Source organism: Podarcis melisellensis (genome assembly GCF_964234715.1).
Source record: "Podarcis melisellensis genome assembly, chromosome: 6".
Lineage (NCBI taxonomy): Eukaryota > Metazoa > Chordata > Lepidosauria > Squamata > Lacertidae > Podarcis > Podarcis melisellensis.
Window position 1 is genome coordinate 32,882,836 of NC_138538.1, and position 22,341 is coordinate 32,905,176.

At 44.3% G+C, this 22,341-nt stretch overlaps 1 protein-coding gene across 1 annotated transcript; it reads left to right on the forward strand.

Moving 5' to 3' along the window:
- Positions 1-4,937: 4,937 nt before the first annotated feature.
- Positions 4,938-19,665, forward strand: TNNI1 (troponin I1, slow skeletal type). Its single transcript, XM_081915232.1, has 8 exons — positions 4,938-5,069; positions 8,808-8,842; positions 11,450-11,491; positions 12,580-12,711; positions 13,381-13,470; positions 14,242-14,418; positions 16,300-16,410; positions 19,044-19,665. Exons 4-7 carry the CDS (start codon positions 12,586-12,588, stop codon positions 16,405-16,407), a joined length of 501 nt encoding a protein of 166 aa, XP_081771358.1. The 5' UTR covers positions 4,938-5,069; positions 8,808-8,842; positions 11,450-11,491; positions 12,580-12,585; the 3' UTR covers positions 16,408-16,410; positions 19,044-19,665.
- The last annotated feature ends 2,676 nt before the right edge of the window (positions 19,666-22,341 follow it).

The following is a 22,341-nucleotide window of genomic DNA, read 5'->3' on the forward strand; positions in this document are numbered from 1 at the left end:
AAAAGTTCCCTTCAACTGTTCATGTTTCCCGTCGAAAGCACATACAATATCCCTCAGCTCCTCTAGATGGATTACAGTAACAATGTTCCCTTCCGGATCACGTCCACCAGTCCAAGTAACTTATAAATCCTTATTTGAAACAATTTATCTTCAATTTATAGCAAATGTAACCGGCAAAGTCCTCATAACAAAGTCTCAGTTTTATTATTCCGTTTTGACAGCTCTTGACAGCTGTCAAAACCTCCGTTTCTCTTCTCCAGGCACTTTCACGGATCGCTCCAGGGGTTCGGGGGGGGGGGGGGTTGCTTTTTGATACAAATTCCACTTTTCTCCTCCAGCTCAATCTTATAATTTTCCCTCGCGAAGTTGCAAGTTCAGCAAGATAAAGTTCCACTCGATCTTAGTTATCCAGTCCTTTGTTTTAGCTCTTCTACAATTTAGGGGGGGGCTGACTTCCTTTTTTCCACCTCCCCCGTTCGCTCCCAATTTTTAAAAAATTTAGCTCTCTTTTTAGTCCATATTCCAATTACTCACGGGTTCTTCTTTTAGGTCCAAATTTTCAATAGAAGAAGTCAGCGCTCTCCGCCGGATGGCTCGCGGCTGCGCTCGGCAGGGATAGCAGAGGACTCAAGGCACCACGCTCCTCCCCGGCACCCGATCCACAGCCTTTAAAAAGGCTCTTCACGAGTCGGGAGGGCGCTAACGGTGCCAGCCGAGTCTCCATGTCCACGGCCTCCGTGGCCGTGGTTTTTACGGGTCCCCGCATCGCCGGTGCGGTAGGACCCAGCCCCTGCCGAGCAGGCTCCCTCCGGAGCTCGGAGGGAGCCCGCCATTCGGCGATGGCGCCGACCCGGAAGTCCTCAATGATGCCTCACTTTGAAGGAGGATACACACAACCCATGTTTGCCAGTTCTGATGTAATGACAAGCTCTGGCTCACCCCTGGTGAACCAATGAAGGAGGACATGAGTGGAGGTGGGAGTGTGTGAGCTCACATTTTGTTCACATTACGAGAAACCATGGTTTGGCACTTGGTTCAAATCACAGGAAATGCTCTTTCCAAATCTCCGTTCCTGCCCAGTGGCGAGGATTTGCAAAAAGGTGCTCTTAAGGAGAAGGTACTCTTGATCACCAGCAACTGGCATTCAGACAGATCCCGTGTTTTAATGAAATTTCTCAGAGAAACGGCTTCCACTATTAAACTTGTTAACTCTACCAAATCTCCCTGCATGAAATAATCCAAACTGAGCTCTGTATTTATCCTGTAAAACAGATCTTTATTGTATTATGTTCTGAGTAACAGTCTGGGAGGTTCATATACTGGATTCTCTGTCTTGGCAAAGATGCCAGGCTAATTTTCATCTGTCTAGGCAGATCCTTTCTCTGTTTTCCATGCACTCTGTATGCACTGTCTTCATCTTGCCCTGACCTGTTGCAAAAGGTGCAACGTGTGTGTGTTTAAATATGGATGCTGTAAAACCTAGAATAAAAAAGATATATGCAAGGCCCACTTTCTTTTTTAAAAGAAAAGGTCAATTCTAGTGGGCATCCACGTAAGGTAACTATAAACAGTCACATTTTTATAGTATAAATGGAACAGCTGAGTTATAATGGAAGTCCTCCTTATGTCAACAGGAACAAAGGACAGCTATATTTGATTGCAATTTTATACCCATTTACCTGGAGTAAGCTCCCTGTAACTCTATTGGACATACTTCTGTTGCTCAGTCCTTATTATCAGGTCCAGTACTTGTTAGAAAAAGCTGCCTATTACCATCAGATATACAGCCTGGAGGGAAGTGGTGGGAAGGATCAGAAAACAGGACCTCACAGCTGGTGGTGGCTTAGATCCATGCTAAAATCTAACTATGCCATTGTCCCTCCTGCATTGTGATTGGTTAGCAACCAAACATAGGGGTGGAATTCAGCGAAGAAATGAGCTCTTCTATTCGTCCCAGCATGTTCTCATTGCGAGAAGCAAAGCTACAGGGAACCAGGCAGAGGGCCTTCTCAGTAGTGGCGCCCGCCCTGTGGAACGCCCTGCCAGCAGATGTCAAAGCGATAAACAACTACCTGACATTCAGAAGACATATTAAGGCAGCACTGTTCAGGGAAGTTTTTAACGTGTGATATTTTACTGTATTTTTGGTTTTTATGGAAGCCGCTCAGAGTGGCTGGGGAGGCCCAGCCAGATGGGCGGGGTATAAATAATAAATTATTATTATTATTATTATTATTATTATTATTATTATTATTGAGCATGTATCTTATTGGAGGATTTTGTTTTTGTTATGTACTGTTGTTCTCAACCTGGGCCAGCAGGGGGATACTGTAGATAGTTTTTACTCAGGTCCACATATGCAAATAAGGGATTGAAAGTGACATTCAGTGACCAGATAGTTACAGAAAATGGTTACTGTTGTGTTCTAGTGGAGCTCTATGTAAGCAGGCTGGCTGAATCCTTCAGTTCAGTTCTGTTCTGGCCTGTGAATAAACAAGAGCTGTTTGAAGAATCGCTGTGTCGTCTGATATGTTCACCCACAACTTAACAGTTTTGGTGCCAAGTACAGTAAGGACTGGCCAGGAAGCTTCAGAATTAGTGATGGGTTGAGTCCAATCTCCATCTTCAGACATTTGTACCTAGTGGTGAGAAATTCTAGTGTCAGGACCAAAGAGACTTCAGCTGTGTACACACCATACATTTAAAGCACATTCCCCCTGGCCCTGAGAATCTTGGGAACTGTAGTTTAACCCCTCACAGAGCTACAGTTCCCAGCAGCCTTAACAAATCACAGCTTCCAGGATTCCTATGGGGTGGGAGAATGTACTTTAAATGTCTTGAGTGTATACAGCCCTGCTATGTTGCTCAAGGGGTGATATTGGCTAGGCACTTTTTCACTGCCCTTTCATAGAGCTGCTGTGAGAATTAAGAGGGCAGGGAAGGGCCATGCATTCCATTTTATGTATTGTTATGAGTTTGGGGCGTAAAGCTGTACACAGAGACCCCCAAACCCCTGGATCCAGTAAGTGTTAAAATCTAAGCCAGGCTAGCTCCCTGTTGAGGTGATCTCCTGGGTGATGGGCCATTCAGGAGAATAAAGGAAGTGAGTCTGTGAAATGAGCATCAACCAGCTGGTAGTTAGAAAAAGACAAAGGTGAGAATTGAGTGTTAAGTGATGTGAGCCAGAGGAAAAGTAGCAGAGAGAGTCAGAGGAACATTGGATTTCTGTTTGAATCCAAGGCTGTGGCTATAGGGGAAGGAAGACCCTCTTGTGGTGTTAATGCTGTGAACCTCTCCGTCAGCTTGTATATATGTGTAAATAAACCATATATCATAAAGACACCACAGTCTACGCTGTCCCTCATTCCAAAAGAAAATATAAATCCTGGATGAGCTCCGGGAACCCCTGGAGCCTCGCACTGCACAGAGATTGGGGTGGCGGGCAACAAATTGGACAAATTATATACGTATGTAATACACAGACAATAAATTAGAATAGTGTTCCTACACCTAGTGCTGTCCAGATGCTTTAGACTACAACTTCCATCAGTCCCAGCCAACATGGCTCTGCTGGCTGGGGATGATGGGAACTGTAGTCCAAAGCATCTGGATGGCACCCGATTGTGGAAGGCTGGGTTCGAATGAGGATGGTTCATTGCTGCTCTGATTGCTGCTCATTCCCACAGAAAACAGGGGGGTGTTGGTGTTGCAGGGCTGGGCCCTGGGCTCACTACTCTGTCACTGCCTTTGAATATCTTTCCTGTATTCTCTGCCCGCACCATAATAGCAACATGGATTAAAATGCCAAGCATTGTCCTCCTTGGACTATAGAGTTGTGTTCTCCTCATATGTGCTCCAAAAATACCCAGGGAAACAGGTGCAAAGGCAGCTCTCTGGGCCTCCTCCCCACCCTGAGGGGCCCCTAGTCTACCCGCTTTAGAGACAAAAGAGGGAGCTCCCCCCGCAGGAAGAGACTGAGGTTCTTCTTAACAAAGGCTGCTTCTAGCAATCAATTATGGCCTCTTGATTGTTGATCAAAACCTTGTTTCCCTCTGCATCCGGAACATTCACCTTGCTGGCTTGGAAGGCAGTGCACATAGGACATTAGCCGTATAATCCATATTTTTCCTCATGAAATGCTGTGTTTTGATGTGTACACCCCCCCCATTTTTTTTTAGCTTTGGTTCAAATTGAGAAAAAGAACAACTTAGAAGTTGGGGGACTAATCCAATCCTGAGTAATCCACTCTCCTCATTTTCCGCTCACTGACTGTTCTTATCAACCGTGTCTTGCAGTGTCCTGTTCTCAGTGTGTCCAGAGTTTTTAGTATGTGAGCAGAAGTTATGTGTGCCTTGTACACTAGTCAGAGTACACAGGGGATGCAATGTAAAGGTATAACATGTTGTGTGTGTGTGAGGAACCTCAACACTGGGGGCCAAAAGCCCTCTAGTCTCTCTGGCTTCCTGAAGTCTCCTGCACACCTTTCCAGGCCATAACCTTTCTTGGACTTTCAGTGCCTTGAGCAGCAATCATGCCTCCTGCTTGTCTGCTTGGAAGATAAAGGGATGATGTTTAGAAAGCTCTAACTTTTGCATGGCCAGAATGCAATGTACTGTATGCAGGCAAGAGTCATATCCCTGACCCATCCATTGCTAAAACAAAACAAAACAAAAAATTCCTTCCAGTAGCACCTTAAAGACCTACTAAGTTAGTTCTTGGTATGAGCTTTCGTGTGCATGCACACTTCTTCAGATACACACATTGCTGGCATGTGGCCCCTGCAACATTGCTCATGAGAGAATGCGGCCCTCATTATAACATGTACGCAGCGCAAAGTGTGCACACGTAATGTATACACAATGTGTGGGTGTGTGGTCTGCTGCATCTCTAGACATCGCCTCTTGCTCTGTGAATGCAGGCGTCCCAGAAGGGTATCTGTATCTGTTCTATTTTTACTGACCAGTTGCGGTCTGGCTTCAGCTTAATACCCCCATCCTTTCCTCATCTCCTCACAGTCTGAAATCTTCCATCCTTCAGCCAGCACCTCCCTCCCGCCTGGACTGCGCTAGGTAAGGTGTTTTCATCAAAGGGGTAGCCTTGGGGCGGGAGGTAGTCATGTGTTGATTTATAGGTTGGAGCAGAGAGAAAGAAATCACCGTCTTATTTTGCTCAAGGCAATGAGAACGCCAGCTGGTTGAGCAGGAGCTTTGTAGGGGATGCACCCAGGCAACTGCCATTAAAACCAATTACACTTGCAGTGCCAATGGCATGTAGGCACTAATGCAGACACAGGCTGGTGGAGATGGGTTTTTTCCCTCCCCTTTTCAATCTCGGAGCACTTTGCAAATACTAGGCAGATAGATTAGCCAGAAGCTTAAGGGCAGGTTTCGGTTGGTGAAGCGTTAGATCTGAAGAGAAATGCTTATGAAAATTCCCCAGAGCAGATGGCAGTGATCAGATTCCCTGATGGAAAAGGCATTGCACGAGGGGAATGGGTGTCTAACAGGATCCAATAGGCTCTTGGGGAAATGGGAACTCTGAAAAAACAAATTGACTTTCTCCCACATCAAATTCCAGCTCTCTTGTAGATGACAGGTGCAGAAACGATGCTAATTATTTTTATGTCTCCGTTTGTGGTGAGTGCATCTATAAAAGTCTATTCTCAAGTTGCCTTCTCTGTTCTATTTTATTGTGGATACTTACATTTTGTTAATACCATGGTGGTGTCAAACAAATTTGCTGACACCTAACAGAACTTTGAGAGAACTTTGCTTATGCCAGGGTAATTTATCTACCAGAAACTAAACTGGAGGAACTGTTTCTGAATGCCATCCGTAGTGATACGCAGACCACTGGGACAATTCATTTGAAAGAGCAAAATGATCCAGTCACAGATGTGTATTCCACAAGTTCCATACCTTTTCCCAAGTGACATTTATGGAGCATGAGGCTATCAATAGCTACGAATCACAAGGGGGGAATATGCTGCCGTGCTCAACTCCTGCCAGTGGGTTTCTCACAGACATCTGGTTGGCCACTGTGAGAATAGGATGCTAGACTAGATGAGCATTGGGTCTGAGATGGGAGGACCTTTTGTATGTTCTTAAGAATGGATATCTTATTTGTGGAAGACATGGGCTGCACAGATGCGCTGAATGACTTAAAGATAGAAGCCACTGAGCAAAGAGCAGGCATATATATGAGCCGTCAAAGCGGTATCAAGCCATTTAAAGAGTAGGAATGAAAATGAGGCTTTTGCAGCTGAACAAAAGAAATTTTATGGTCAAATTATGGATGCAAAATTGTGATATTACCAAGTATGCAGTAGTATTAGAAATACTACAATATTCAAAGTTACCTTCAGCCCTATAGTCAAAGGAATCCTGTGAATCATGGGTTTCATTACAATCAAATTCCCCATTTTACATTTACTTTACATTTATTTAGAATGGTTTCAGATAGGCAGTCATTTTGCCCAAAGCTTGTATGCTGCAGGGAATTTTGAGGCTCTTAAATCTATTATGCTACCTATACAGTTGCTCAGATGCAGGAAAGCTTCAAATAATCTGAGTGTAAACCAGCTTCTTAAGGGAATGCAAAAGTGAGACCAAAAAATGCATTATGAATTTGAATTGAATTTTTATTTTTAAAAAAGACATTTGAAATTTGAATGTGGGCATTTATCTAAGACACATGTATTTTAAGACTTGGATTTTCACATACTTGATCCCTCTCGGAGAAGTTCCTTATCTTACCCTCCAAAATATCAGTCAATAGAAATAATTTTGTAAAAATTGAGGGACTGAGAGGGGTTGTGGGTAATTAGCATTCGAGAAGTAGCTAAACCTTTGAAGCCAAGTTGCTGAATTGTAGATATGCTTGACATGGCACACTCTCCTGTCTATGGCATTTCTTGCTCCCTTAATTTGAGGCTGACCTCCTGTACATCACAGCTTTGCTAGTATCTCTCTCCATGGCAGCAGAAGGTCCAAAAAAGTAAACAATAGAGGTGTGCTGGCTATCAGAGACATTCTGGGAGAGTAATGCTCCATCTTGAGCAGAAGTCTCTAATTTGATCAGATGCTAGGCTGTCTTGCGTCTACTGCTTCTCCCTGCCTTTTATGCATTTAGATGATTCAGCTTGGAATAGCATGGCAAATGCCTACAGTAAGCAGAGGTAGAAAAAGGTCACCTGGGTTGCCTAGGACCTCATTTTTCTTAGCACCTTGTGTGGGACAATTGTATTTTTTTTTTGCATCTTCAATTAGTGGGCCTCTAAGAACTGGTGGGATGATTTTACCAGGAGTTAATTGGAATAAGCCATCCATATAGTCTAAATGCTGTTCCATGGATACACAATAAACACTGTGTGCCCAACCTGATATTTAAAAGGTAGGATCAAATAGGTACAACTAGGTTATGTGAGTCTGTGACTACGCTTTGGATTTAGGGTAGCTGCACCAGGCAGCACCTGTAGGGGGAAAGTATCCTCATCATCTCTAGCCATCTAGAACAGGCACCCCCAACCTTTGGCCCTCCAGATGTTTTGGACTACATTTCCCAGCATCCCTGACCACTGGTCCTGTTAGCTAGGGATCATGGGAATTGTAGGCCAAAACATCTGGAGGGCCACAGGTTGGGGATGCCTGATCTAGAACATAGAATAATGAGGTCTGGACCTACTGACACTCTGCAGTTTTATCATCGGCTTAGCTCCATAAAGTTTTGCAGAAACACTACAAACAAGGTACAGATCTAGTTGAGATTCTTGTATATCAGGGGGTTGGACTGGGGGGTTGGACCCTCCAACTTTACAATTCTCTGATTCTAGTGTTATCTATTACCAAGCGATTAAATATTAAATAAACACATTGAAAGCTTAATTGCTGTTTCAACAGATTGTTGTTATTCAAAAGCTGCCTTTTCAAAATGCCTGAGGCCATTTAGCAAGATGGTGTGCGTGCACTCTCTCTCTCTCTCTCTCTCTCTCTCTCTCTCTCTCTCTCTCTCTCTCTCACACACACACACACACACACACACACACACACACTTCCGCATACAGAAGCTGACTGGACTGACAGATAAATATTACCATACTTCTACACAGATGATGCAGGTCCACCACCTCATCTGAAGGTGGCAGGGTTAGCTTTGGAGATGCAGGGGAGGCTGTGTGGCACTTACACTTCTGGTCTACTCCACAGCTAGATGCATCCTACCAGCATCTACCACTTGAGCTGTCATCGCACTCTGTCTTATGGGTAGGCCCTGGGCCGGTGGTGCCCTGACTGACTCCAGCTACAAAAGCTGAGGCTGCTGAAGAGGCCAGAGCCCACCTTGGTTGTGAGTCCTGGAGAAACTGCTCCCTGCCTTGTAGGCCTCTTTGCACCTGCACTAGGAGGGTGGGGCCTGGACTGACTCCAGCTACAAAAGCTGAGACTGCCGAATATGCTCTTGGGCTGGGGTATTGTTTGGGTTTTTGTTCAGGGATTGTTGCTGTCATTGCCATTAATTTTCTGTATCTTTATTGTAGATCTTATTATGATACATGTGCAAATTGTTCAGCTTGCTTTTGGTATTTTGATGTTTTATTTATTGTTTATGACTACTTTTGTTATATAGTCACTATGTATTTTTTCATGTTATAAGCCACCTTGAGCACGGTTTGAACTATGGAATGGCAACATGCAAATAAAATTACTATATGTTTGTATGAATGTAGGGCTGACCCTGAACTTGTGCTGGTGTTCGAAGGTTAGGTTTCAGTTTCCTTCTTTATTGCTGATTCTTTTTCTTTCAAATTGTAGGCACACTATTCAACTGCACGATGCCTGAACAGTAAGTAAGATAAACAACAACTACGTCTGCCTGCTGCCACTTGAGGTGTCCTCTATTTACATCTAGTTTGGATCTCGTTTCTTGGATTCCTCTTCTGACTTTGGCCTAAATTAACTCATGCATGACATCTAGCACTTAGAGCAGAACTAGATTTGGGAGACTTGTCCTGAGGAATGCTGCTGAAAAAGATGTCAGTAGGCTTGAAAGAAGCCTTCTATTTTAGCTAAATAGAAGGCTTTTTTCAAGCCTAATTGCCACAAGGGAAGGACAGTTTTGGGCAACCAAACTGGTGAAGCAATGGTTAATACTTCCCACCCCAACTGCAGCCTCCAATTGCTCCTTCGCTGCTGCAGTTAGAGTGAATGAAATCTTCCATTGGCTTCCATAGCAGGCATTTTTCAAGCCTAATAGTTGTGGGCATAGGAGCCAACTCCTAGGAGCCATGGGGGCTTCGGCCCCCACAATAAAATAATTGAGGGGGCTGGGACCCCACAAAGTTGATGGGCATTCCCATTCAAATGGTGTGTCTGCACTGTGCCATGTGATCGATTATGCAGGGTGGGGTTTACCTGGACCCCCCACAAAATTTTATTCAATTTGGCACTCCTGGTTGTGGGGGTGGGGAGTGATCTTCTTGGAGAGCTAAGGAGATTTGCTGTTGGCTGCCCAGTTGTGCACTCCAAGAAGATGCCCACTGCTCCAAATTTGGTTTGAAAAATGCAGAAATTATTTTCCCAAGCCTAATTGCTCGCAGGGTGTGTGTGTGCGTGCATGCATATGTGTGAGGGGTTGCATATGTGTGCAGTTGTGGTATATGGTTGCATACATGTCTGAGGGATGCGCATCAGTGTGGTGTGTGTACATCACAGTTTCTCCAGTTTGCACATGTGACCAAGGACCCGCAAAGTTGATAACCCAAGAGAAACATGAACCTGTATCATAGGTTCACCTGTATCATGGTGGGGAAACAAGGAGAGTTGACCAATGGGAGGAAAACCGAACGTGATACAGGGCTGCTGCTTTCAGTAGCAATCTTATGACCAGCACCATATCGAGATTTGCTCTAGTGCAATCCTATGCATGCCAGCTCAGACATAAGCCAGGGCATACTATCATTTGTAATGGGCAATAGTGTCCTCAAACACTGTCTAGTGTGAACTGAGCATGCCTCTAACATTTAAAGCTCACATATACCATTTCAACAGCCATATATTCGCCACAAAGGATCATGGGAAATATAGTTAGTTAAGGATGCTGGGGATTCATCAGGACCCTTGACGAATTGCAGTTCCCAAGGTTCTTTGGGGGCAGCCATCATTGTTGAAGTGGTATAAGAGTGCTTTAAAGGTTTGGTGTCAGTCTAACCACAAAGAATATAAAAAGGAAAGTATTCCCCAAAGGCAGAAAGTCTGAAATAATACCTATCAGGCATTAGTTTCTAATAGTGCCAAATTCAAAATGCCATTGCATGTCAAATACAATCAGATATCAAAAGTAAGATATGAAATTTTGAACTCAGTGATCATTGGCTGAATAGCAAATATTCAGAGGCTGTCTAGCGAGTTTACTTATAAAAGAGAATTTTGAGTTTTGAGAGCATTAGTAAGACTCACAAACCACTTCTACAAACCAGCCACTAGATGGCAGAGAAAAACCTACACTTCCCAAATTTAGAGGCTCGGTTCTAAAATGAGATTTGCCAAAGGAACTGTGCCTTTTCTCTGCCCCTTAGGCTGGAGCTAGCCAGTCCATTGAGCCCTTTTGTTTCAGGGATGTCATTGCCCACTACTGGAAGAGTGGCACAGCTCACCCACTGACAACTAATCCATGATCCGACTAGTAGATGTGACCATAAAGTGGGGATCTCAAGTTTTAAGAACAGCTGTGGACATCTATGTCAACATATAAAATAGGATGCGTCTCTTATGGAAAACCGCATGAGAATGTTTAATGTTTAATTTGGGTCCGAGAACAGCTGAACTGTAGAGAAATACTGAATAACATCTAAATCGCATGTCTAAATGAAAGCAAAACAGCCATATTCCCAGATAAGGTCTTCTCACCAGTGGCGTAGCGTGGGGGTGCAGAGGGGGCTGGCCGCACCAGGCGCAACATCTGGGGGGTAGGGTTAGGGGGCGTAAATCCATGGGTTAGGGGGCGCAAATTACTTGCCTTGCCCCGGGTGCTGACAACCCACGCTACGCCACTGCTTCTCACTAGGGATGGGGGTGGGAATTCAGTTTGATTCACATTTTGAGGCGAACCTTCCAAATCTGCACTTCCCAAATCAATTTTTGACCCAAAACACAGCATAGGGAGGGTAGGAAAATCCCAACTTCTTCTGGAAATCTCTGGATTAGTGGGGACTAGAGGTGTGATGGGTTTACTTTTCCATACAGTAGCAATTCTTCTCTTGAGCAAAAGTTTATATTCCTCATATTCATTCTGCTTTCTCCTGTCTTTATTCCTCCAACCAAATGAACTTCTGCAGGGAGGTAAGTGTTGCTGATGGATTCTTTTTTATTTTTCGGTGCAACTCTGCAACTGGTTGCATAATGTATTTGTTTTAAAGTGGTTTTCCTTTATTTACGTATTCGTCTTTCTCCCTCAGAGGAAATCCAAAATCACAGCCTCGCGCAAACTCCTTTTGAAGGTGAGTCAGGATGCGATGCCAGATCCTCTCAGAGGTCACAAACCAGCTACAGTGCTGTTGTTAAAGTGAGCTGCAGACAAGAGAAGCTAGCCTAAGCAAATGTTGGGGATTGTGTAGGAATTCCACCTTGTGCATTGTAGGGGAAGCCTATGAGACGGTTGCATTGACCTATGATAGAACTCACATCTCAGAAAATATGGTAGCACTGATTTAAAAATATATATGATGTTTTGAAGGATCCCTCTCCTTGTCCTTTTCTTTTATTTAGAACTTGTCTTAATTTTTAAAAATCTCAATGTGATGTAAAAGCTAGAAATTAAATGCAAGACAAAATAACCTCAAAGCAATGTACAAAACAGAAAACAAATACAATACAATAATAATCAAGTAACAACCTATTAAAAGAAACATTATACTATTAATTAGTAACACTCACAAATACTACTACTACTAATTTATTTATACCCCGCCCATCTGGCTGGGGTTCCCCAGCCACACTGGGCGGGTCCCAACATAATATTAATAATAATAAAAATAAAGGGATAAAACATCAAACATTAAAAACTTCCCTAAACAGGGTTGCCTTCAGATGTCTTATAAAAGTCAGATAGTTCCTTGACATCTGATGGGAGGGCATTCCACAGGGTGGGTGCCACTACCAAGAAGGCCCTCTGCCTGGTTCCCTGTAAACAAACACATCCTTATTCCTCAGTACAAAATCCCAGCCAGTCACTTTGTATGACAAAGGCAGCTGGACAGACCTCCTGGAATCCTAATAAGATGAATCTCCTACTCCACTTCCCACATGGGGACTGCATACATGGGGTGGGGGAGTTGTATGTCAATAAGACTCTCCCTCTGAACAGCAGTGAGGAACTTTATCTCATCAGTATTCTGACTGCACAGACTCTCATCCTGAGCTATAAACATTCAATGCCCTACCGACCATCGCACCAACTACTGCAGCCTCCATGCCTTCCAAAATAAACAGGCAGCCAACAGAGCAGGGAAGGGGGGAGTTGTTGGGGGAAAGAGAAACAAAACCTCAAAGCCTACAAATTTCAAATGCTTTGACTTCTCTGCCTCAGAGTTTGATGCTGGCTAAAGCTAAAGAACAGTGGGAACAAGAGCAAGTGGACAAACAAGGAGAAAAGGAGAGGTATTTGGCAGAGAGGGTCACACCTCTGCGGACCAGCGGACTTTCGTTTGCCCAACTCCAGGTACTCTCTTGGTTGAGGGAGCTGTGTGGAAGTAAAGATGGCTTCTGAAGACTTGCTGATGTTGTTGAGCATTATGGAGCTCTGATGAGCCATACTAGGAGTTAGGTCTCCAGCTTGTGCTGTATTTTTTTGCCTTTGGACTCAGCTACAATAGTAAAAATAAAACGTTATAAATGCTTTATAACACTGTGACACCAGATGGTGTTGTAGAGCTGAAATTGGAACTCTATGAAATTTTCCATTGTGAGCTTTGAAACATCCCAAGCATTTATAGAGCGTTTTTTAAATAACTGTGTAGATGCAGCCAGAGGTGGATAAGAAGTCTCTTCCTTCACACTGGAGATGTTCTTATTTAGACTAGAGCTTTGAAGTGCTTAAAGGAACTGTCTCAAGGGGAATATATCAATTTATATGTTTAAACTGAGATGGTTTGTATTGACAGTTGTTGTAATATTAATGCCAACTGATGTTTTATTTTTACTTTCATCTGGTTTCTTTTTCTTTTTCTGTCAAATTTGCTGTTGAGAGACTCCCCCCCCATGACAAAAATACACCATATCTTCCAGATAAGAAGGAAAAGGAAATGTCTTCTTGTGTAGTAGTTCTATCAAAACTAGTCCTGGAGGAAAATGCCGGCTCACCACTTTTCCTTTTAACCTCTCTCTCTAGGATCTGTGCAGAGAGCTACATGAAAAGGTGGATGTTGTGGATGAGGAGCGATATGACATTGAAGCAAAATGTAACCACAACATGCGGGAGGTAAGAAAACAAAATGCCATCTGCTGCAATCTTCACAATATAACAGTCAATGTCCATTGTTGTATTTTTGGGCTCAGGACCTGGTTCTTAGGGCTGTTAGGCCTGAGAGAATGGAGGTGGAGATCTCTGGTTTGAAGTGAAAATAGGAAAATTCACAACCTTCTGGAACATCTATAATCATTCTGGAATATATATTTTTTTTAATGAAGGCCTTAGGCTGATCATGTGTTCTAGTTTTTCACCCTGCAGAAGCTCTCCTGACATTCTCAGGTTTGCCGTTCCTGGTGCAGGAGCTGCTTAATAAAGTGCACAAAGATAGTGGGAAAAGGAGACCCAGTGTGCTTTTTCTATTTTGTTTGAGCATGGCAAAAGATTCAGGCGTGAAACTGCCCCCAGGAATGCCTCTCTGGAGCCGACTGCATGTTTGCTGCTGGCTCGGCCTCCTATTTATGCAACTGGCCCTGCCTCCCAGCGGAGCTGATTGGTTAACTGAGGTTTGGTGGGAGGCGGGCCAGCCCAACCAGCTGGTACGTCCCATGTGACCCAGGGTGCTGCGCGCAGTCCCGCAAAGGGCACCCACAAAGGAAGGTGTGAGCACTCACTGTTAGCACTAGGGGATTCCCAGAGCATCCATACCTGCATCAGAGAAAGATAGTCAGATCACACTAACTCCTTCCTGTTTAGAAAAAAAGGCTTGACCAATTTAACCTTAGATCTTGCATGCCCATTGATGACTTTATGAGGCTTCTTTTCTGATCTCCTGTTCTGCAGATTAAAGACCTGAAACTGAAGGTGCTTGACCTTCGGGGGAAATTCAAACGTCCTCCCTTGCGGAGGGTCCGTGTCTCTGCTGACGCTATGCTTAGGGCTCTGCTTGGCTCTAAGCACAAAGTATCCATGGACTTGAGAGCCAACCTCAAGTCTGTCAAAAAGGAGGACACCGAGAAGGTCAGTGGTTGCTTCTTAAAGTGATTATGGAGGAAAAGTTTACCTGTGTGCTGACCTTCTTTCAACTGGCTGCATGATTCCCAACCATCTAAATTGAAGGGAGCAGTTGCTAAAGAAGTCCCACAAGGAGCACATTCAAATAGTCCAAATTGGAGGACACCAGAGCATGGAAAACTGAGGCCAGGCTTTCTCAATCTTGACATATGGCCAGACACCTCTGTGGGAGATGGTCTATTTGAGCTGCTCATTATCTGTGGTCGGTACATCTACTCATGCTGACCTTTCTACTATGTCTTGTTTTGACTCGCGGTCGAGACAGTTCATGATTGATTTAGCTGTTTGAAGAGTTGTGCTAAGCACTTTTGAAATAGTTCATTTGTGGCAGCTGTACACATATTGAATGGCTGAAATCATGGGTGAAGGCTGCTGAACCCAGGTCTTCCCACACCAAGTGATCCCTATCACAATGGTAACATTTGTAAGCAGCTTTCATGTGAGCTGAAAGTCTTCACACTTTGCTTTGCTTTTCTTAGGAGGAGAAATCACTGCTTGGGCCAGCATATGGGGATCTGTTTTGAATACTAGCTTTCCCAATATTAACAGAAACTATTTCATAATAAGTAGAGGAGATCACTACACATACAGTGTGTTTTGCAAGCTTGCATATGGAGGAAGCAAATTTTAATGTTCTGACTGTTTGTCTTTATTACTCATAAAGTCATTCAGATCTGAAAAAATGTCAGCATGGGGTAAATTCCTGATAAGGAGCTGGCCCAAACTCTGGCACAATGCCATTTAGGCTCAGAAGATGCCTTGAACCTGATACTCAAAGTATCCCATGGTTAACAGAGCATGCTAAGCTCCCTGAACACCAGCGTGGGTCTCTCTTTCCAAACATCTAAGGGTGTGGTGGCCATACAAGGAGCCTGTGTGTGTTGCTTCCCAGCCTGAAGGGAGCCTGACATCAGCTTCACCCAACCTGGTAGACTTCAGATATTCTGGCCTATAGCTCCCATCTCTCCTGACCATTGGCCATGCTGGCTGGGGCTGATGGGAGTTGTAGTCCAATACATCTGGAGGCTATCAGGCTGGGGAAAGCTGGTTTAGATAATGTATTCTGCATGCACTGGGGCATGCTGGGAAAATGTGGTGGTCAGTGCATGTTTGTGATGAGCCTGGCCTCTTTGTTTTATGTGGATATTATTAGGCTACCTCATAGGGTGTAGCCCTCATAAGGCAGATTACAGATAACCATAAGATATATAATGCACAATAAAACAACAACCAACTTAAAACAATGAAAACCTTAGCAAAACAATGATTAAAACATGAACTTAAAACTCCATGTTTAGCTGTGATTATATTTGGCCAGCTTGATATTATTGGCTTCCACCTTAAGAGGGCAAAACTCAGGATTAGACTTTCTGAATGTCTGCTCATGATGGGTTGCCAGTGGGCAAGGAGGAGGCATAGTCCTCATAGAGTTGAGTATGTGTGAATTTCATTCATTCAAAAGTTGATTTGCACTGGATTCTGTGAAATGTGTACACACACCCAAGCCAATTTGGATTTGGAGAAAGGCAAGATGTTACAATGCAGAATGCAAAGTCCCAACTCACAGCCTTTGAAAATTCTGCCTAATCTTTTCCCTCTGAATTCTGAGATGCCATGGGCACTTTCCCCTTCACCTCCACAGCCATGAGGACTAGAAACTTTGAAATGAAAGTAGAGTTCTCAAGATGCCAAAGTCCATGCACCATACTGCACTTAATCGGTGGTTAAGGTGGGATCACACAATACACATACAGCTCTGGTGCTATGAATTCACCCTTCCTATTCTGTTCTCATGGTACTAAGGTAAGCTTCCTGGTTTCTTTACAGGAGCGTCCTGTAGAAGTGGGTGACTGGCGTAAGAATGTGGAGGCCATGTCAGGAATGGAAGGCAGGAAGAAAATGTTCGATGCTGCCAAAGCTCCAACAGGACAGTGAGAAGTATGACAGTCTTAATTTACTCCTATATATTTAGTTTCCTGTCCACAACAATTTTGCTATCATTGGTAAATGGTTCCAGTCTCAGCATCTTCACAAATCCTGACTGATACTTCCTTGAATGCAGAAGCCACTCAATGGGCAACGTTGGGCAATTGAACCATTGTATCATAGAGATACAAGCATCACCATTTTCCTGGCTCCATTGAGTTCAATTCAATAGTGGAAGTTTAGTTTGTGCCTTCTTTCTTTCTTTCTTTCTTTCTTTCTTTCTTTCTTTCTTTCTTTCTTTCTTTCTTTGCTCTTTAATAACTACTGCCTGTTTATGTAAAACAGGTTCAAACTTATTTTGGGGCACACACTAGATAATATATGTCAGGGATAGGGTACCTGTAGCCTGTCAGGTGGGGCTGGATTACAACTCCCATAATCCCTGAATAGGGTTGGAAGGATCTGTAAATTTTGTCTCTTTGGGGTTCCTCCACATTTCTGCAGAAAACTGCATTAAAAAAAAAAATCCTCCAGAAGCCGCTTCCGTATTTTAGTGAGAATTTCTATAAAATGCCAATAAAAACATTTTGCATGCAATTTTGATTAATGTACACATTTTGCAGTTTTGATTAATGTACACATTTTGCAGTTTTGATTAATGTACACATTTTGCAAGCAGTTTCTCCTAATATAATGTATTTTTGTATGTTATTTTCACTGTTCGTTTTCATGCACATTTTCTCCTAACATACATTTTTGTTTGGTTGGAGAACTGCACTGCAAAAGCCAAATAAGTGCGGATTTTGGAGGATGGCTGTGTTTCCATTCTCAAAACTGTTTCAGAGAGTGTGAATTGATAAATTTGGCTTTCAGGGTGAACTGAATCAAATTTCTTCTCCATCCCTATTTCTGACCATTGGCCATGCTGACTACAGATTATGGGAGTTGGGAGTCCAACAACTCCTTGAGGGTGTTCATCACAGATTCCCCACTGCAGATCTACAAGGTGCTTTGCATCTCACAACAATCATAAAAAATATAGTGGAAGCTTCACAGCTTTGGAAACAGGAGGTATACCTGCCACAATGTTTACAAGCCTGAACATGAAAGTGCCCTATTAAGATGCCAACCGGGACTCAGAAAGTTGACTTGCTGATAGACTTATGGACATACCAATCAGGGCACTGAATCGTTGTCTCTGAGATAATGACAGGAAACCACTTTTGAATCTCTGAATATATCTGTCCAGACACAAAGCTTTTAATTATTTCACATTTTCTGCATGCCATTCAGTGTTAGAAACAGTGATCCAAATCTCACTGAGCTGCGTTAGAACCAGTCAGAGTCAGCTGGCTTCCTAACCAGTTCCACAAAATAGGAATGGTGCTCACTGCTACATTCTCTTTTCCTACATATGTTGTTGGACTCCGACTTCCATCATCCCTGGCTAGTATGGCCAAAGGTCGGTGATGATGAGAACGGGAGGGCATCCCATTGGCTACCCCTGCCTTAGAGACTGTACTGGAGGTTGTTGTATGATTCAGGATCAAGTCCTGAAAATCTGTATCACCAGTCCAGCAGTCGCTTCTCTTTATACAATGTAGAGAGCTATCACTGCACCACATGCTCAGCTCTCATTCCCAGACTAAAGATGTGGAAAGGAAACAGAACTAAGGCTGGCAAATGAAGAAAACCAGTGTGAACTGCAAAAAGAAGCCTGAATACTTAATCTGACCACATTCTCCTCATGTCCCTCCATCTTCCAAAGCCTTTATGTTGAATTCTGACTTTTGTGAGAAGGAATATATAGCCAACCAGCTCATACTTAAGGGGGAAAAATATTCCATTCTCACTCAGCTAAAACCTGACTGGTGAGATGACTGTGTAACCCAACTATCATTCCTCCTATCCACTTCCTGCTGCTGCCCCTTCCAGTAGGTTCCTGTTGGTCCAGATTTTTCTTTCCTTTTATTTAAAGCATTTTACCCCACTCTTCATCCAAAAAGCATCCCAAAGGAGCTTACAAGATCAGTAGCAAGACAGTCCTTTCCTACAGGCTTACAAGCTAAAAGACATGGCACAAAAGGAAAAAATGGATGGGCAGGAAGGGGCAACACTTAGGACCAGCTGGGATTGAAACAGTTAAGGTAGCCTGATAGAACGGGCACTAGTTGTTGTTGTTGTTTTAGTTCCTCACAGTTGGAGTCATCACATGATGCTCTTGGTGCAGACAGACATGTAATACACTGCGAGGTGATGGGATCCAGTGACACACTGCCTGTATAAATGCGCCCAGTCATTAAAAATTTGGCACAAGAAGAGCAGAAATTCTTCTGTCAGAGTTGACAATAACATAGCATAGTTTGCACCTGGGTGGTACAGCAGTGCAGAAAGCAGTGGCCATAGAAAGTTATTCCTTAGTCTTTGGTCCTCGCTCAGCTGTCACCTAGTGTTGGCTACTTAGTCCAACCATGATGGGCATTTTATTGTTACTTGAGGTATTTTATTTTGCTTGGAATGTTTGTTATTAAACACTGCTGTTTGTGCAAAGGAAAGGCTTCAAGGATCGTGACAGTGCCTGTGTGATCACTGTAAGTGAGGCCAACTCCAGTTTAATTGAACAATTGCTTTCCATTCTTTTCCAGGGCCTGCATGGAAAGATGAAGATCCTGTCCCACAGTGTCTGCACCTCTTTCTTTCCTCCCCCCACCCCGTGCTCCCTAGTCTTGCCTCATCTTCCTGCATTAGCTGTAGAGTCACTGCATGTACAGACATTATTAAAAGATCACTATGACTTTGCACTTCATGCCCTCTCAGCCCTTCATGAGCCCATTGGGCATCCTGTGGAAGCAGCCAGCACCTTGCTAGCATGAGTCCTGATGATGACTATTGCAATGATCTTGCACTGCAGTCTTCCCTCCAAGGCCATATCATTGGCACTTTGCATTCTATTAGGGGCAGAGGGAGAGGCATGCCAGGTCTAAGATTATGAATCTGTAAAGTGCAAAAGCAAAGAGGATCCTGTATCATAGATGACCATCCTGCACAAATCTTTTGACCATGCAGAGGGCTCTATTGATGCTATAACTTACTGACTGAATGCTGTTAATGTCATTGCTAGGGAAGCTTTGGTGCTCTGTCTTTCTCAATCAAAAAGTCTCCCTGTCCTCTCCATGCTGATTCTTCTGATACATGCAGTTTGGGGGGATGCAAACCTTGTTTCTCTCTGTACATTAAAAACAACAACACAGCAGCACTGAGAATGAATGCACAGAATGTGTTTCTTTCTAGTTTCCTTGAATTCCATACATGATGCTGGGTGGATTGAGTTGTTGCTTGCGAGATCATGAGGTTTAATGGAGGTGAGAAGCGCTTGAGCCATTTCACTGTTTCCATATTGCCCATTCCACATCTTCCTGCTTCCCTACAAATAGGGCACCAGCTTGCTTTGTTTTGTTTCCTGTCTCTGGGCCCTACAGGCAGGTGTTTAATTGTGGGTGTATCCCCCAACATGTTCTAGACACAATAATAGTGTCTTAGTGATGGATTTATTCTGCTTCATGGTTTGTACTGTGATGCTTCCCCAATATTGCTGCATTAATTGCTGCTCAGATCACATATGACCACCCACTTCCCGACATCACATTTCTTTGTGGAAGAATTACTTTGAGTGGGGGAGCTTTGAATATGCACTCCTATCTGATGAATGAAGACGCAAAGTCCAGACAGCTCTGCTGCTACAGGATGGTGAGAATTAGGCATGTATTTTAGAAAACAAGTTTAGGTACAGCATTCTGACCACTTCACCTTTCGTAAGTGTCAGAGTGCTGATTTTGACCTATAAAGCCTTAAATGGCTCAGGACCGCAATACCTCAAGGATCGCCTCTTCCCATATGAACCTACCTGGTCCCTGAGATCATCTTCCTTCGTGTGCCGCCTCCTCGAGAGGTCCAGAGGGTGAAAACACGAGAACTGGCCTTCTCTGCAGTGGAATGCTCTCCCCAGGGAAGCTTGCCTGGCACCTTCATTATACACTTGTCAGAGCTGCCCAAGGTCCCAGCTCACAGAGGACCAACGCCAGTTCTTGTTATATACAAAAGTCTTTATTGAAGTTCAGTTTCGATTCCAAAGCCGCAGCTCTACGTCTCAACCCTAGACCGCTGAAGCTTCGTCTGAATCTCCTCCCCCCTGACACCAGTTTAAGACTCTAGCCTTGCTCCACCTCTTCCTTTGCTCCTTCCTCCTCTGGGTCCGCCTGTCTGCTGGGGTTTTGCCCTTTCTGGACTCTTCTGACACTGAGTCCCCGGATTCTTCCCCCTGTCTCTGGTGGGCTTTAGGACCTGGTTCCCCATCCTGGCTTTCTGCTGTCCCGCGCGCCTGTACATTTGAACTTGGCACGCGTGCCCAGCCGGCAACCTTCCTCCTGACCGTTACACTGCTCCTGTCACTGCTTCCCCCTACGGGGAGGCTAGCTGGGTCTGACTTCCCCTCCGTTCCCTCACTCTCCGTACATAGCGTGGTCAGCCCTGACTCATCTTCTCTCCCTGCTGTAGGAAACGCTGGCCCTGATACATGGGACTCTTCCCCCCCACTACGCTCTGGTGGGGAAGCTGGTCCTGATCTCCAGCTGCTGCTTTGGGAGTCCCCACTGGCCCCTTGCTCCTGGTGCATCCCCCCTGGGACCCCCCTTGCCCTGGCCATCGGCGCCCCCCTCTGGGAATCTTCTGATTCGCTGGATAAGCTCATGGAATCTCTCGGGCCACTGTCATACTCCCCTACGCTGCCCTCAGATTCTTCCCCTTCACTCTCCATTTCCTCTCTCCCCTGTGCCTCTGCTCCTGATCCCCTGACAACAATTTTAGGCACCAGGCAAAAACATTCCTTTTTAAACCAGGCCTTTGGCTGGTCTTATTGACATCCAACACCCTTTTAGAATGTGGCTTTTGGGGGGATGGGGTTATTGGGTTCCTGCTTTTGGTTTGATTTTATATGTTGCGGTTTTGTTGTGAACTACCCTGAGACCTCTGGTTATAGGGCGGTGTATAAGTTGAATAGATGATGATGGTGATGATAATAATAATCATAACAAGTATTACTGCAACACAAGTCACTGCAGCAGAGAGCAGCAGGGGTGGGGCAGCAGTGCTCACCTGGCCAGCTGTCCCCCACATTGTTGCTGCATACTGGGGCAGAGAAGGGTAGGAGCGAGGCCATGGCAAGGTCAGTGCCACACTAGAGGAGTCAGTCCTGTGTCTGCAGCTCACCACCAGCTCCTCCTTCACCCTCCCGACACCAGCGACTGGAGGCCAGGTGCACACAGTTGCTTGCCATCTCCTACTGCCAAGCCATCTCCCTTGCGGGAGGGAAGAGTTTTCCCTGTCCCGATCATTTGATCCATCTCTGGCAGATACATTAGAGTTCTGGCCTTTAGAACCATCTGCCTGAATTGCCATTCTGAAAAAGCTTGTTTTCGAATTGCAATGCCATAGACGGAAGAGGAGAAATGCAAGTTCACTCATTACCAGCAGGTGGCAACACCCTCTATATCATATAGGCACAGATTATAGGGTTGCCATATCTTGAAGAATAAAAAAGAGGACACATTTGCCGACTTCTACTTTTAGCTATGGATCGCTATGATGACTCTCATTTTACATACTCATGAAAAAGAGGACATGAGGATGGCTTGATAACTCTTGACAATCCCAGACAAAAAACAGCAGGTCTTTCATTGAGGGTTGCTAATGATTTTTTGCTGAAGGTCTCGTCACTTTTTGAGCCTTCTGTATCACATTTTCTTGCATTCCCAGATGAACCCTGGGGCCATGCACTTTGCCAGAGGCTGCTCTGGAAGCCCTCCAGACTTTAACATAGGAAGATGACTCTGCTGACTCTGCACTGACTGGCAGCAGTCGTTTGGGGTTTCAGACAGAAGAATGCAG

Bases quoted from the DNA above. Each gene is read 5' to 3' on its own strand.
- TNNI1 (XM_081915232.1), top strand. From the start codon at position 12,586: ATGCTGGCTAAAGCTAAAGAACAGTGGGAACAAGAGCAAGTGGACAAA. The intron at 12,712-13,380 runs GTACTCTCTTGG...CTCTCTCTCTAG, and splicing joins TTTCGTTTGCCCAACTCCAG to GATCTGTGCAGAGAGCTACA. The intron at 13,471-14,241 runs GTAAGAAAACAA...CCTGTTCTGCAG, and splicing joins GTAACCACAACATGCGGGAG to ATTAAAGACCTGAAACTGAA.